This window comes from Passer montanus, unplaced genomic scaffold (assembly GCF_014805655.1).
Source record: "Passer montanus isolate IOZ18808 unplaced genomic scaffold, ASM1480565v1 scaffold2, whole genome shotgun sequence".
Lineage (NCBI taxonomy): Eukaryota > Metazoa > Chordata > Aves > Passeriformes > Passeridae > Passer > Passer montanus.
This window is the reverse complement of record NW_024366591.1, coordinates 2,060,140-2,075,841: the sequence shown is the minus strand read 5'-3', so window position 1 is coordinate 2,075,841 and position 15,702 is coordinate 2,060,140. Positions and strand designations below refer to the sequence as shown.

The window sequence follows — 15,702 nt, the reverse complement described above, 5'->3', positions numbered from 1 at the left end:
TAGTGTTAAGGCAAATATCAGCAGCATTTTGCTGCCTATTAGCAAAAAGTTTTACTATTTCTGACATGAAAGAATGCCTGAAATCCTAACATATCTTCTCTTCTACAACAGTAATAAATAAGCTCATCTGTACCACATTTATCTGATTGGAGTAGAAAACTGTCCTAACGAGCTGCAGGGATGTACACAGAGCTGTTAATGGGCTGTTTTCACCACTGATGTTCTTTGACATATAAAACTAAACTCACTTCTGGTTATAGATTACTTAAGGACCTAAATTGAGAAGTAGCACTATTTTACTCTGGGGGCAAGAGTGATTGGAGGCTCTTTATGGGTTCAAATAAAATGAAGGTTAATATACCTGCAGGAAGCAGGTACAGTTCCTGTATCACATTTGTGAAGTATTATGCATGTTCCATCATATCCATTTCCTCTTTCCTGATGCATTTAATGCTGAGGTGATCATATTTGCCAAAGGCATTTCTTCAGAGTATGAAACAGGTAGAGGCACATGAAAAGTGCAAAAGGTTGCTTTGCCTGGCCTTCATACAGGGCCTCCCTGTAAGCATTGTTTTACAAGAGCACAGGTGCAATTGCAAGCACATGTTGAAGGGGATCCAAATGAAATGCTGAAGAGAAGGGGAAAAAGAGATACAACACTCAAAGCTGTGTGACCTAATGGTGGACTTCCAATACCTAAAGAGAACCCACAAGAAAGATGGAGAGAAATTATTTACAAGAGCATGACAGGATAAAGGGAATGGCTTCAAACTGAAAGAGTTTTAGATTAGATATTAGAAAAAACAATTCTTTACTGTGAGGGTGATGAGGCACTGGCACAGGTTGCCCAGAGAAGTAGTGGATGCCCCATCCCTGGCAATGTTCAAAGCCAGGCTGGATGGAGCTCTGAGCAACCCGGCCTAGTGGAACATGTCCCTGTCCAGGGGATTGGAACGAGATCATCTTTAAGGCACCTTTCAATTCAAGCCATTCTATGATTCCAACAAATGCACAACCTCCCCCTTAGCTTTGGGGTTTTTTTGCAACTCGTCTTTAAGCAATTCTAAGAAAATCTAACCTCAAGTGTTATTGTCAAAAGCATGACGTATACAAAGTGGAAAAAGCAATAAAGCTAAAACATTTCTTGAGCCACACTGGGGAGAGAAAGGTGATATGTAAAAAATAAGTTATACTCCTCAAAGGGGATGGATCATTGGACAAATGCCAACAAAAGACAGAGGTAAACAGAACACAGAGAAAGGCTGTAAGTTTCTGAAATGTATGGAGCCCATTTTACTTCTTCCAAATGTAGTTTTAGGCTTCTTTCTGGAAATGCAAAACCCTGCACAGGTTTGCTAGCAGAGTAAGCATGAAATAAAATTTTCTGTGCTTTTGCACTATAACCTGTATATTAAATGTATGTCTTATATACCCCTATTCTGTGTCAAATGGAAAGGATAGACAAATGCTTTACCAAAATTTTAATTGAAAGAACATCATAACTGTCCAAAAACCTTCCCTGTTTCTTCCACAAACACATACATACATACATTGAAATTTAATTTGCGAGCAAAGAGCAGTATCACTTTTTAGATGCTGGAAAACCCATCAAGATTGTTTTGGAATCTGTTGAGGTGTTTAAAATTCTATCAAGCTGTTAACTTAAGTAGTAAAAAATCTTCAATTTAAGCTTTGACTGAACACCTTGCATTTGCAGCAAGCAGAACAACAATGCTGGGACCAATGTACACTTTAAAATACCTCCTCAATCACAGCAGGGCAGCTGTGCAGCAGTTTAATCAGCTGGACTGTTTGCACAAGGAAAAAAAATACATTTTCAAAGTTACTGAGATCAACCTCTCATCCAGCAGTTAAACAGAGAATGTCCAGTACCATTCCAGCCCTTTGGAGCAGGACAAAATATCTTATTTTCCCCTGGCAGTAGCAGCTGATTGCTTTCCAGGTTGCTCCTGACATTTTAGCCAAGAGCAACAGGGGGTTAGACTAAGCCAGGAGTGTTCCCATCTAATGGCTTCCTGATTCACTCTCATGACATAAACACAGCCCTTACGCCTCCACACGGGGACTGTGCCACAGGAAGACAGGCTTGAGAAAAGTTTGTTTGCTTCTAAATGAGATGGAAACAAATTAGCTGTGTGGCTGAACCACTATAGAGAGAAGTTTCTGTCAAAACAACATAAAAATAAAATTATACAGATATATGGCTTTTCCATAATTCTCCCTCCTGGTTTCCCACAGGGTGGGCTGGACCATAAGAAAGCATTAAACAATAGTAGCTGTAAAATATTGTTACTTGAAATCTGAAAGCCTGAGGACCTCAGTGATAGTCTCAAGATGGAGAAACCAACTCAAACACCTGTGAATGAAGGACTCTTCACTGCTGCAGACTGGACACTTGCAGTATTCAGAAGGCCACTTCCTTTAAGCCTCAAAGACAGGCCAGCATAGTTGATATACTCGAAATATTAACTTAAAATACTAAAGTGAATTCGTTTTGAAACTTGGATTTTAAACTTAAAAAGTTTCAAAAATAAAGTTACAAGTGTCATTTTGCATCAATGGCACAAAGCATTGGAATCTCTGGCCCAGAAATCAAGCCAGCTGCAAACAAAGACTCCCTTACTCTGGGATCCTGGCAAGCAAGGTTAACAACCTGAATACACATTGTTAGCGGATTTCTCTGCTTTCCAATTAGAGTATTTGCTGCCCTTTCATCCCTTCCCACTACCACAGTTATCCCAGAGCTGAGTTGTGTAACACATAATACATCAAACCGCTGATTTGTGCACAGCTGATACTGAACAAGATATTTTTTGCTCTATAGCACTCCCCAAAAGTTTGCTTTCACCGATCGTGCCATCCATTGAACAGCCTCAATCACTTGGATACCATTGCCCAGATCTTCCTTTTTTCCTTCAATAATTTTTTCAGCTTTTCCCTGGTTTGCTCTTGTTTAATCTTTATCCTGACATCAGTGTTGCTGACATTTAATACATTGGAAAAATATTTCCATAACTTTAGATGAAGAGAATTATATTCTTGATGTACATGTTTTCTATACTTCCAAATTGGACCAAGTTTTCTATATTGGACCAAATGTTTTCTATAGTGCCTGTACCAAATTCAACAATAAAGTATTGAAAATTAGCAAAATGCAAAATTCAAATACCTGAAGCATAGTTTACATGTGCAGGACAAAAGTTGTTTCTTTTGAAACAAGTAAAATATTACATTTAGACCTTTATGTATATTGCCCTAAATAAAACAATATATATATTTATATGTGTGTATATATATTTTCACTTTACCACATTCTCTGAAATACTGTGAGAAGCAAAACAAAACAACTGAAATTGTTAACAGTCACACTACAGCTTAATATTAAACTCTTGTTTGCACTCCAAATCCCTCAGGGTTAATATGAGCTCATAAACCCAACCACTAACAGACACGAGCCAATTTAATGAGACCAGAAATGGGGTCACATCAACTGGCACATTTTTTAAGATCATTATATTATTTGTCAAAAAGGGAAAACAACAAAAAAATATTTACAAAGCTGAAACATTGTTCTTATAGCTTTTTTAAAATTTGCTCATTACAGGCTACTGAACAACTGATTACAAGATCCTCCCAAGCATCCTCAGGGAACAGTGAACCAGATTAAGAGAGACCAGTCAATTAAATAAGGAAGAAATTCCCAGGAAACATGAACTGAAGAGAAAAATACTGTATTTAACACAGTATGGTACTAGTATTTGTCCTAAACAGCTGAAAAGACAAGTCATAGTTAAACCATTGAAATATCTTTAATGAAGGAATTATTTTTTTAAAAATTAATTGTGAAAAAACACCTCAAATACCAAGGTACAGGTACTTATTCACCAGTCTCTGTTATGGCCATGGTTGTAAAGACTTTAATGAACTCACCACTGTGAAAATGATGACAAAATATAACTTATGGAAGGAACAAGATGGGTTTTGTGAACAGAAACATTATTTGCATTTACTGGAAGCAGTTTCTAGGTAATATTCAACATTTCCCACCTGCCACAGCAGGCAGAACAAGACACACAAGCTCATAACACAGTGCTGTGTAAGAACCATTGAAATAGAAATATACGGAGATAGGCTAGTAAGGACTTCCTTGGTGTTTCCCCAGCTGAGGTGGAACACAAAGACAAGGGAAGGAAAAGTAGTTTGCCTGAGGCAGGAAGATTAATCAGCATTACAACCAGGAGAGAATCAGGAGGAATGATATGCAGCTCTAAATCAAAGTTTCAACAAACCATACTGCCCTTTGAAGACACACACAACACAACCTTTTCTCAGAATAAGTAAAGAACTAATTCAGTGAAGCTGAGACATTGAGTTTTAGGATCCCTTCATTAGTCTGATCGTCGTTTTCAAGTTTCATGAAGAGTGGTATTTCTGTTAAAGAGGACAACTTGATTTTTTTCCCTGTCTTAGCACAGTAAAGGGGACAATCCCCAGAGTGCTTCAAAGCAGCTTGAATGTTGTACAGGAAAGATATATTGTATATACTAAGCAAAAAGACAGGATTTCATCCTTAATTCCTTTCCAGGGCTAACTAGAATAATTCTAGCTACATTACCAATATGATAATAACAGCAGTATAGCCTAACTGGTAAAAGGAGAAAATTTTTGTTTCCATGGCATGCCATTTCATTTCAGCATAGTCTACCTATTATGATAATAATTTACACTTTTTAACTCTTAGCATTAACAATATTATCTTTTAGTTCACAGGTGGTGTCCTATATGCCCCCCTTCAAAAAAAACCACAAACTATACCATTGTTTCCAATATTATGCCAGCAAGAATACTAAATTCAGATTACCTGGCATATATATAGTTGCATAGAAAGTCAAAGCGTCTCAGTTAAACAAGTAAGTAATAATTTCATATTGTAAAAGGAAAAGCAAAGACACAGTCTTTACTATAATTTGCAAAGTTCACAAAGACTTGGAAGGTAAAGAAGTCAAAGATTACACACTACAGGTTCTGTGTTTTTCTCATAAAATGCACCGTTTAGAAATAATACTACTTAACCTTGCTATCCTGAAGACTCCAACTTGCAAGTTCTTCCCTATATGACCAAATTATCAGAGAAGGACAGGACCAGACCCCCATGGTAGCTTGATGTGGTTTTTTTTGCTGGGTGAGGTTCCTTTTGCATGTCCCTTCCCTACAGCAAATACACTGAGTTCAGAAAATGTACACTTGGTGTTTAGGACGATTTAACAGCTGGAAGCTCACAAAGACAATGCAAAAGACAAGACTGTGGTTTCCAGCAGCTAGCCATGGCTGAAATATTTTGATGTAAAAGCATAACATAACTGCATAGCAAATCAATGAAAAAAGAGGTTATAGTAGGGTTTTACGAGATTTTTTCCAAAGGAGGTGTGGCAAATAAGCAAGATACCTATGTACTTCACTTGACGTTGCACCAAAATTAAACATTCGGGTTTTGACTTTTGCGCCTTCCCCCTTTTTTTATTTCCTTTTTTTTTTTTTTCTGAGAGAGAATTTATGGGACACCACCTGTGAACTAAAAGGAATACTGTTAACGCTAAGTGAAATATAAAGTGTATACCATTTTCTTAATAGAAAACAGCAAAACTAAAATTCTGAGTAAAAGTACTAACATGACAGTATGAATACAATTACTTTACAATTTTTAAAATTCCATGAGATTCTCATAGTACATTTAAAATATCCTAAACTTCTAAGAATCCTCCTAGCTGGTTGGAAGGCTTCATAAAGCAGAAAAGTATCAAATTGCAATAAAAATATTTGTTAGACTAAAGGAAATCAGGGCATTTGTGTCAATGCATCATTCACATTGTTAGATTAAGAAACCAGAAAAAAGGCTGCCATGTTCAAGGTAAATTCTTTAATTTAACACAGAAAGCAAGTCTGTCTTCTGAAAACAGAGAACTCCAACAGGAGTGGTAGCAGATGTTTAACCCTCTCAGCATTTGTTCTGAAATATGCTACAAAAAAAATAACTGTGATAAAGATTAGAATTCATGTAAACAAAGACTACAAACAACATCTGAATTGTTTGAAAATTCTTTTGTTTCACTAGCATCAGTGAAAGCAGAGAAATACAAACCATGGATCCAAAGCCATAAACCAATGTCCAGAAGAGCAAGATAGAGGGTGTAAAGTTGACAGGACCACTAACTTGATGTCACAATAAAAACTTAATGCAGTGCTTTTGAAGATGCAATCAGAACCTCTCAGTCACGCCTGACAGATAAGGTAACCTAATATTCAGGCACAGCTCTGTCACTGTGATTTCAAAGACATTAATATGAGGGTTCATTAAAATTAATTTCTGAAAAGGACACAAGTCCAAACACAAGATATTCACTGTGCAGACAACTGCTTTTTCTGCAAGATACAAAAAGAGAAGAGCCTCCTCAATAAAATCCCACATTTCAAAAGTATGCATTCTCAAAATAACAGGCAGAGTTTCTTCCATAATAAAGGCTACACCAGCACTACCTTGAGCTCTTTCCAGTGCTCGTGTGCCACATGCTATGAAACGTTACTGACCCTTACGAGGGATTCAGAATAAACTCTTAATTGTCTTTAAGGATGAAAGATGGTCCTTGATCTTTTAAAAGTATTTTCCAACTTCCAGCAAGCCACAAATATGAAATATCGAGTTAATGAAGGAAAGGTCTAGTGAGGCCAGTTGGACAGATTGTTTAAATTCATCAATTTGTTCACATTTTAAAGTCACCATAACTTGACAATTATTATAGTGGACAAATTCAAATCTCTTTCAGGTTAAAAGCCAAAATCTCTTGTGACTTCCACAGTTTAACATACAATATTTTACAGCATAGCTCTGGGAAGTAGTATAACATTTCTACAGAACATTATAAAACTAAATAAAAAGATGTAATGATAAAACTATCGGAAGGAAAAGGTTAGGAAATATCTGGAATTCTGGCAGACTTACAGACCCCAAAAATGCCCAAAGTACAAGTGAAATGTAATTATTTTTGCTGCTTGCTTGCTAAACTGCTGACTTACATTTTAACATCCTGAATAGAGGAACAGAGATATTTTATCCATGGATTCAATGGAAAGAAAAAAAGATCTGTTGAGTTCATATGCCTCATGAATGCCTCCAAATGATGGCAAATCAATAGTTGCTGCTTTACTAACATCACCCTTTGGACTTAGTCAGCTAGCATGCCTGAAAATCCTTCCCAGAAAAACCATACAGATTCACAAATCTGTTTTACAACCACCATCAAAACTCCATACAAACAACTCAGCTTTCAGTTTGGTTACAGGTACGATATAAATCACTAAAGTAAAAAATACCTCATAGTAAAGTCAGCTCCATTTCTGAAGCTATAAAATTATTTGTTGAATTCTTGTAGGGTAAACTGAGTGAAAGGAAAGGGATACAAGTCATTAAATGAGGTATCATTAGTGCCTTGAGCTATGCAATAACTGATTTTATTTCTTGTCACTAGAAGGTAATTTTATTGCATTATTGGCAAAGCACCTTCCTTTCTTCTGTCAATCTTTTCCTACAGCCTGTTGCAAAAGGAAGTTTTTCAAAACACATTTTCAATTCCGCAGTAAGCATCGAATTCTCAAATGGTTTTTAAAAACTCAAAGCAGTGATTCATAGAGCCAAGTAAGAACACTGAACTCGGAACCCTGAAAATTTTCTGCTCTAGCTCTTCTATTACAAATAACTTGGGATTTTTTTCTTCTAGAGTTTCTTCCACTCTTTATCTGACAACTTTCAAGGAGCGACAACAACCAAGTTCCTGATAAATAAATAAAACTGATCATAGGGAATGTAGAATTCTAATTAACAAGGCAAGACCTATGCACAGCAACTAGCTTGTACAATACAAAAACCAGAAATACAAATGTTGGGTTTTTGCTTTTCACGGAGTTCTTGTTAGACAGGAAGTTCAGTTTGCAGATACAGGTGTGAAAAGCCAGAAATACAGAACAAAGCCTTAGTTATCAGCAGCAAACACTGTGGGAAACTGAAATCAAAAGAAAAATTATCACTTAAATCACTTAAGTTCCTAACTCAGCACTTACAGATGTCCCTGATCAGACAAAGTATTTAAAATACTTTTACTTAAACATGATTTCAGGATTACTTATAGCTGGAGCACAGTCTTATAACTGAAGACTAAAAGAAGTGATATTAAAAAAAAAAAAGCAAGGAAAACCTTGTGAGAACAAGCACTCAGATGTGGCTAGAAGCTACAGAAGCCACACAGACTGGAAATGGAAAGGTAAGAAGAACTGAGGTGGTTTAAAAAAAAATAGATCAGAATGAGAAAAATATAAGTCTTATTCATGGTTATTCACAGAATTCACATCCCTAGAAATCCTCCTCTTGGGGATTCATATCTAAGAAAATAGGTAATGAAACAGCAAACATTTCAGTGAGCTGCCACGCAACCAAACTCACTGCCCAGAATTCAGGGCCAGGAAAACTATGGCATCAAAACCTACAGATCCCAATCACCTACAGAATATAAGGGGCAAGACATCATTGGCAAGCTCAAGGAAAAAAACAGATGTTATTTTAGTCAGAATTCACTTTCTATGACAGGATAACCAAATGTCACTGCCTTGGATTCAGAGCACTAAATGGTATATTAAGTAGTGAGACATTTTAGACACTCTGCAGAGAGAGACCGATGGATGGATCTATTCTTTTCCTAACAGCCCCATAAGAACACAGTATTAAAAACATTGAAGGGTTCTGCACATCTTACCCCTCAAAATACCTCTTTTCAGCTGTATAGAGGTCACATGAACTCTAAAAGTAGAAGCAAAATGCAATGTGAATGATCCCTGAAATTATTGAGCCCCTGATCAGGTAGAAATCCTCTTACTTTATAAAGGGTGGGAGGCAGGGGGTTTTCCTTTTTCTTTTTTTTATTTTGAACAATATTCACTTCTGGGACTATAGACCTATGTGTTTTTCATCTCATATGTCGATATGTTCCATAAAGTTCTACAAATTTGTCATCCTGATTAGGCAGAGAAACAAGCAGAATCAATGCAGTTCCTGCAGTATCAAATCCTGACTTTTTCTTTCTTCTGTTTCAAGTCACAGCTTTCAAAAAACATTACCTAAATGCCAATTAAGACCAAATATTGACAATTATTTTTTCCTTCTATTTCCACAAAGTTTTCTGCATCAATTCAAGTAGTACTTCTATCCCCACTGGGCACACAGCAATGTACTGAACAGAGTTGTGGGAAAAAAAAAAAAAAAAAAAAAAAAAAAAACCCATTAAATTTTGCCCAGCCCTTCATGGATGCTCCTGGAGTTCTGGAAGTAGCCTTAGTTTGCTACCTGAAAAAAAGCAAGCTATTTTAATCAATTCATGGATTCATGGAATGGTTTGGGTTGGAAGGGTCTTAAAAAATGATCTGGTCCCATCCCACCGGCCATAGGCAGGGACATCTTCCACCAGACCAGGTTGCTCAAAGCCTCACCCCACTTCTTTTGGTGTAGCCCAAGATACAACAGATTTTATAAGCTGCTAGTGTACACTTCTGACTCATATTCAGGATTAGGTTTTTCTTCAGTTTGTTTTGTTAATTTTATTCTGGTTTTATTTGGTTACTGTTTTGGGGTTGAGAGGTTTTATGGGGAAAAGGGGAAGTTGGTGATGACAATTGTGGCTTGGTTTTTTACCTAATTTTGATATAAGATGATCATTTATTCTTTTTTTACAAATTCTAATTATACCATATTTCTCCAGTTGAAGCCCTGAACTGAACACATAATCCCAGAAGCCAAAACAGCATTTTATTTCACTTCTGGTGATGAGTGCTCTCTCTCTCTTCTCTCAATCTGAAGTTGAATAACTTCAGATTCAGCAGTGCCTTAAGTTTCGTTTACCATCCAATATGGAAAGTATAAAAAAACCCCATGTCTACAATGAAAAAGCCTGTGTAAACTAGAATTTAAATTCACAGAAAACAAGCAGAGCAATGAACGTTCATTACACAGGACGAAGGGCAGGGGCATAAGTGAAAGGTAGGTTTTGTTCTAGATGGAAAAAGCAATGTTAAAGCTCATTGCCTCTTATGAAGATGAGAATATCTTATAATTATATCTTAAAAGAGAAGGAAAGGGTAGTGATATTTTGCCAGAGCTACACTAAAAATAGTTGTTTCAGAATAAGGTTATGTGCATCTCTAAGGACCACATGCATCCTTCACATGCTTTAATGAACTGGCCTTCACTGATGAAAATATAATTTTTATGGTCCTGTAAGGTGCTTTACATAGGAATACAGCTTTTGGAGAGTAAGCAAATTACTCTTATAAAAGTGATCTAATTCCAATTGTCTTCTCTCCTAAGAGACAAAATCATCACTTAAGTTCCTAACTTGCTGAAACAGAAAATAAAGTTTCTGTAATAATTTGTTTTTCCTCAGGATACGGCACAGCTTTAAATACTGTATCCACAGCAGTCTAGATGTCAATTAGAGACAGCAGCTCTGACAGTGTGTTAGAAAACCATTAACACCATGACTCAGTACTCTAGAGACTCCAGCACAAGTTGTGATTTCCCATAAAATCTAAGGAAAGTGTGTAAACAACAATTCATGAAGCACAGAGACTTTAAGGCCCCAGTTTTAAATTCCTTATACAGCCAAAATAGCTGGTGACTCCAGTGACCACTGTGGAAACACTTGGAATCTGCATATTTATGGTACATTTTTCCTATGGAGACAGATATTCTTGCTGAAGGATCTGCCTGTTTTTATTGATGAAACTTTATGACCTCAACACGAAGCAAGGCATGGTTGTGGTCTTACACAGGATTTACATCAGTTGGATTTGAGCTACCCAAGAAGTTAATGCAAGCCACTCACAAAGAACAGGAATGTGAACTGGAATCCTGAAACAGTCATAAATCCTAGTCTTGGATACAGGAGCAATAAAGAATTAAGACTATTTGAATCTTATTATTTTGAAAATTCCCTTAATCCTTTTAAATGCCCTATAGGAGCCATATCACTTCTTTCTTTAACCCAGAGAAATTACTTAATCTCAAAAATTCCATTTCTTTGGAAAAGCTATTATATTAGGTGCAGGGGTTTTTTTCTTTTTTAGCAATCAAAAAGAGCATTTTCTACAGTTTCTGAACTTGATCTAGTCCATTCTGTGTTCTTTCTGAATTCTTAGCATAAAAACACATTTTCTTATTTTCAATTCCAATGTTCTCTGAGCCTTCACCTTTCTGACCACTGACAACTTCAGTCTGTCCATTTCTTACAGGGACTTTACCTGAAATAACCCTAATCTGTAGAGGAAAAAAAGATTATTTCTCAAAATAAAAACAAGCAAAAAAAATAGGAGCTCACTGTGAGTGAGGGAGAGTTCTTACTTATTTTTAAATTTCTCTATAAAGAATTGCCCTGCTGAGTCCAGCTCTTTGCCAAAACATAATGCTTGCTATGTAGGACTTTTCCAAATCCCTTCTCGTGCTAAGATACAGTTCAGAGTGCTTGTAGAGTGGCTGTGTTCACATAGCATGGCAGAGCTTTGCTTCTCTCAACACTGCACACCTGACTCACAGGCACTTTCCTTTTCTAGAAGCCACCAGTCTATAAAACTCAGTGCTTTTCAGTGCTGTTACCTCTAAAGTGCATTTTTCCTACTCCACATTTCCAGCTGCTAGCATAGGGAAACTCAGGCTAATTTCCTCATTCACGTGTTGTAAACAAATCTTGGCACCATCAGCCTGGATCAGCCTGGGCCACCCCCAGGACCTGTTCCCTCAGCTCTGTTTGCAGCTAGTTTTGTACAACTCTAAGTCTTAACTGCCCCATTGTTCTTGGAATACCTCTATATGTGCTTCTTACAGGAGAGAATATGTTTAGTTGTGTTACAGTGACTCTGAGTTTAATGGCAATATCATAGTATATGCTGGGAGTCTGAGGTAAGGAACAGTAGAGAAATATCAAATTAGCCATGAAGAAAAGCATTGTATTTGGACATAGTATGCCAATTACAATTGTAAGTTAATTACAATAAAGAATTGCAGTCTGACCCGAAGAAAGACGACTAGGGAAAAGACTGACATTTAAATCCTTTTTATTCCTGGGTTCAGCAGACCTCACCCTCCTTTCTCCCATAAAGAAAAACAAAAACCCAGCTGTGACACATAATGACTATAATGACTGTAGGTTATTGTATTTTTTCTTTTTATGGAACCTCTATTAGAGGTTCTACACAGAGACAGCTACTAGATGGCAACCAAAAGATAGATTTTTTTTTTTAAAAATCTGTTGGTTAGCAATTCTACACAGAGACAGCTACTAGATGGCAACCAAAAGATAGATTTTTTAAAAAAATCTGTTGGTTAGCAGAGTCACCAATGTCTCCACTCCCAACAGGGTACCACAGACCAGACATTCATTATACCACAGCCTTCATAGCATTACCATACCTACACCAGAACAAAAGTCAACCATGCTAAACATTCTTATTTATAGCTTTCAGCAGTCTTCACAGAGTGCAGAGAGTTCCAGTCACTTCCATCATGACTAAGAAGCAGTCTAGTAAGTACAGTCACATTGGTACTGCAAACATGGCCATCCATTTTAAATGATAGTTCTAGAAACACTGCCATGATTTACCACACTCCAGGTATGCAAATTTCCAAATGCCTCAAGAAATACATCTCAAGTTTCCTCATTCATTCTAAAAATTCCATAGGAATGCTACCAGGGTTTAAAAATGAGCCTTTAAGTATCTCCAGCGCCTCAAAGGAAAGTGCAGCTGCTGCCTCAGAACCATTTAATCACTCAAATCTGGATGATAGAGTGCACCACTTACCGCTGAACTGGGAAGGAAAGGGAATCTAAGTGGTCCTCACCCTTAAAAGCCATATTTATCCTGTTCTCATGTATACTTCTCCATAGGCTGGAATCTAGAAAGAAAACAGACATTTAGTAAATCTAGGAAAACTCAGGCACCTTCAGCCTAGGCTGGCATGGCATTTTCCTGCTCTTCTGTGGAGCAAGCTCATTAAAACAAATAAAAAGTCTCCTTTTCCAGAACTCCAGCTGTTAACCAAGGCCATTAAGTACATTTCACAGCATAAACAATGTAGGGTTTACATATTCCTGAAGATCCTGGACTACTGCACAGGTCAGAGCCATCTGTGTTGAACATTTCTGAGTTAGTATTGAGGTATTATATAGCCTCATTTATTTTATATTAACTTGAATGCTAGAGAAAATCTAATGAGTATTATAGTAGTTCTTCTTGTTATTGTGAGAAAGATTGCAAGTGAGGTCCCTTCCAGCCCTAATTATTCTGTAATATGATTTCAGGATTGTTAAGTACTGCATTTACAGAAAGGTCCTTGATGACTAAGTTATTGAAGTATTTGATCCTTCCATGTTAGACAATTTCATTGTTTATACATTTTAAATGCTGCACACATCTTGATCCTCCATGATTTCCCTTCATACCTAGTGAACAAGAGATGGATCCAAGCTTTATTGCACTAGGAGAAAAAACAAGAAAGGAGAAGAAAGACTCCTCACTTTCACAAAAGAGTTCTGCCTCTTTCCCCCTCCTTTTAATTAGCCTCCCTGACATTAGAGCATTACCTACTCTAGGTCAAAGCATATTCACAGCAAAAATCATAGAGGATTATTATTCTACAAAAAAAGGTGAAGCCATTTTCACTCACACACATGGCTAAAAGAAAACTAAGGCAAAATATTTGAAGGAAAAGACTAATCCATGACTCAGGAAGAAGGAGGAAATGGATTCATTTGGACAAGAAGACAGGAACAGTGGGAAAATTATGCTTTCCTAGGTATGAAAAATTAAATTGGTATCAATGGATGTCCTAGAGAAACTACTTTACACAGGAAATTACTGTTGTTTGTGTCACCAACTGAGGCAGAGTGGTTTTGATGTAGCTGCTTGTGAAATTCTGCTATTTGGTTATTGGCTGCATTGTGTGAGCTGAGTCAGCCAGCATTCAAGATATTTGCCACCCCAAAGTGCTCTTAATTGACACAGAGTGGTCCTCACTCTCTTTCCTAGCAAACTGATCTCATTACTAATGCATGGCCTTGTTTTTTTTCCAAGATCTCACAAACATGTCCTGAGCACATAAAAATATTTCACCCAACATAATGGGCTCACATGCTCTGTCCACTGTCAGCACCAGATTGCTCTGGTGATGGTGTCATCCTGTGTTCATCCCTATCCCCTAGGTTTTCCTGAAAATAAACTTAATTTAATCCTTCTTTTCATGTATAGACTAAGATTAAAATATAGTAGAAAAATCTATTTTTAAAAGCCAAAACCAACACCAAAAAACCCCACATTAAGAATAGTTTAATTGGTACCGAAGTCTCTGGTTTAAAAAGTTTGCAAATATTTCATAGGTTATGACTGGAGGTTCTTATGCCCAAGTATGAAGATATTAGTCTGTATTCTTCTGCTCCTGTGACACACTAAGACTTGCAAAAAAGCTTATTTTGAGGGGCAGGAGGAGAAGGAATTTAAGGCATTTAGGGTATGATATGTAGATTTCACTAACAAATTGAATAAATGAGCTAGATTCATTTTTACTAGTGTAATATTTTCTGGTTTTAAAGACATTTAAGACTACCAGATGCACACAAGTGCACAATCACATTTACTGGAAACAGCCAAATATCACAATCTTAATTTGGAGGAGATACTCTTAAAGCTGAACACATCCACATAAAACCTTAATCTCCAAAGTTAATTTCCCCCTCCTAAATCTTGTCATTTAAAGGACCAAAACCCCCAATATTTTAGCCTGCAGAATTACAGATTTCATGGACACTAAGCACCTCTTTCTGCTCAGCATTAGACCTGGATTTACCTTCTCATGCTACCAACACTAAATCAAATCTAAAGCTTCAGCTTCCTCTGGCAAGCTACATCTACTTCACCATTAGCTCAGCCTACTACCAATTTTTACACATACAAATCAAAGCACCTGCTTGTACTCCATTACTTGTGATCAGTGACATAATGTACACAGACATAAATTAGATTATTGCATGTCCCTGTTCCCCATAAATTAGAAACCTGACAAAAATGCAAGTTTTTATATGCTGTCTTCCCACAAAGCACACTTTTATATTATGTCTGAGAGCCTTTAAAAACATTATCAACTCCTACTTAGAGATTACTTACGCTCCGGGAACAATAACAAAATGCCACAACAATATCTTAACCAAACTGTCTGTCTGGAGACTATGCTTAGATATTAGCTCAAATCTTGAATTGTAAATTAATGTTGGCAACATGAGAAAATTCTCTGCCCTGGCACTTTGCCAGGGGATCCACTGTACCCCCAGGTTCACAAGACAGGTTGGAACACCAGTGATTTGCAGTAAAGGCTTCTGGTCCTGTTTGGAATGCCTCCTCCACCTGCTGGGCAATTCCAGAGCTCCATGACAGATATTGCCCAGATTCCAGTGTTCTCATTCCTCTTTCGAGGTATAGACCAGAACTGTACTTCCTAGTAAAGACTAGGAGAGAGCTGATGAGTCCTATTTAGTTGATTCTGCTTTCTATCCGAGTCCACAATACAGTGATGAGCTTTAGTCAGCACTCCTAAAAGCA

At 37.0% G+C, this 15,702-nt stretch overlaps 1 protein-coding gene across 4 annotated transcripts in view; it reads right to left on the bottom strand.

The window, feature by feature from the left end:
• INSC (INSC spindle orientation adaptor protein) overlaps positions 1 to 15,702 on the bottom strand; it is a 128,506-nt gene that overhangs the window by 75,566 nt on the left and 37,238 nt on the right. For 3 of the 4 annotated variants that reach the window (XM_039707254.1, XM_039707253.1, XM_039707252.1), the window contains one exon: positions 12,913 to 13,006. The exons of the other annotated variant lie outside the window; for it this stretch is intronic. In XM_039707254.1, coding sequence (XP_039563188.1) covers positions 12,913 to 12,965 — 53 coding nt within the window. In that variant the 5' untranslated portion in view covers positions 12,966 to 13,006. The remainder of the gene's footprint in view (positions 1 to 12,912; positions 13,007 to 15,702) is intronic. 4 annotated transcript variants of the gene reach the window in all.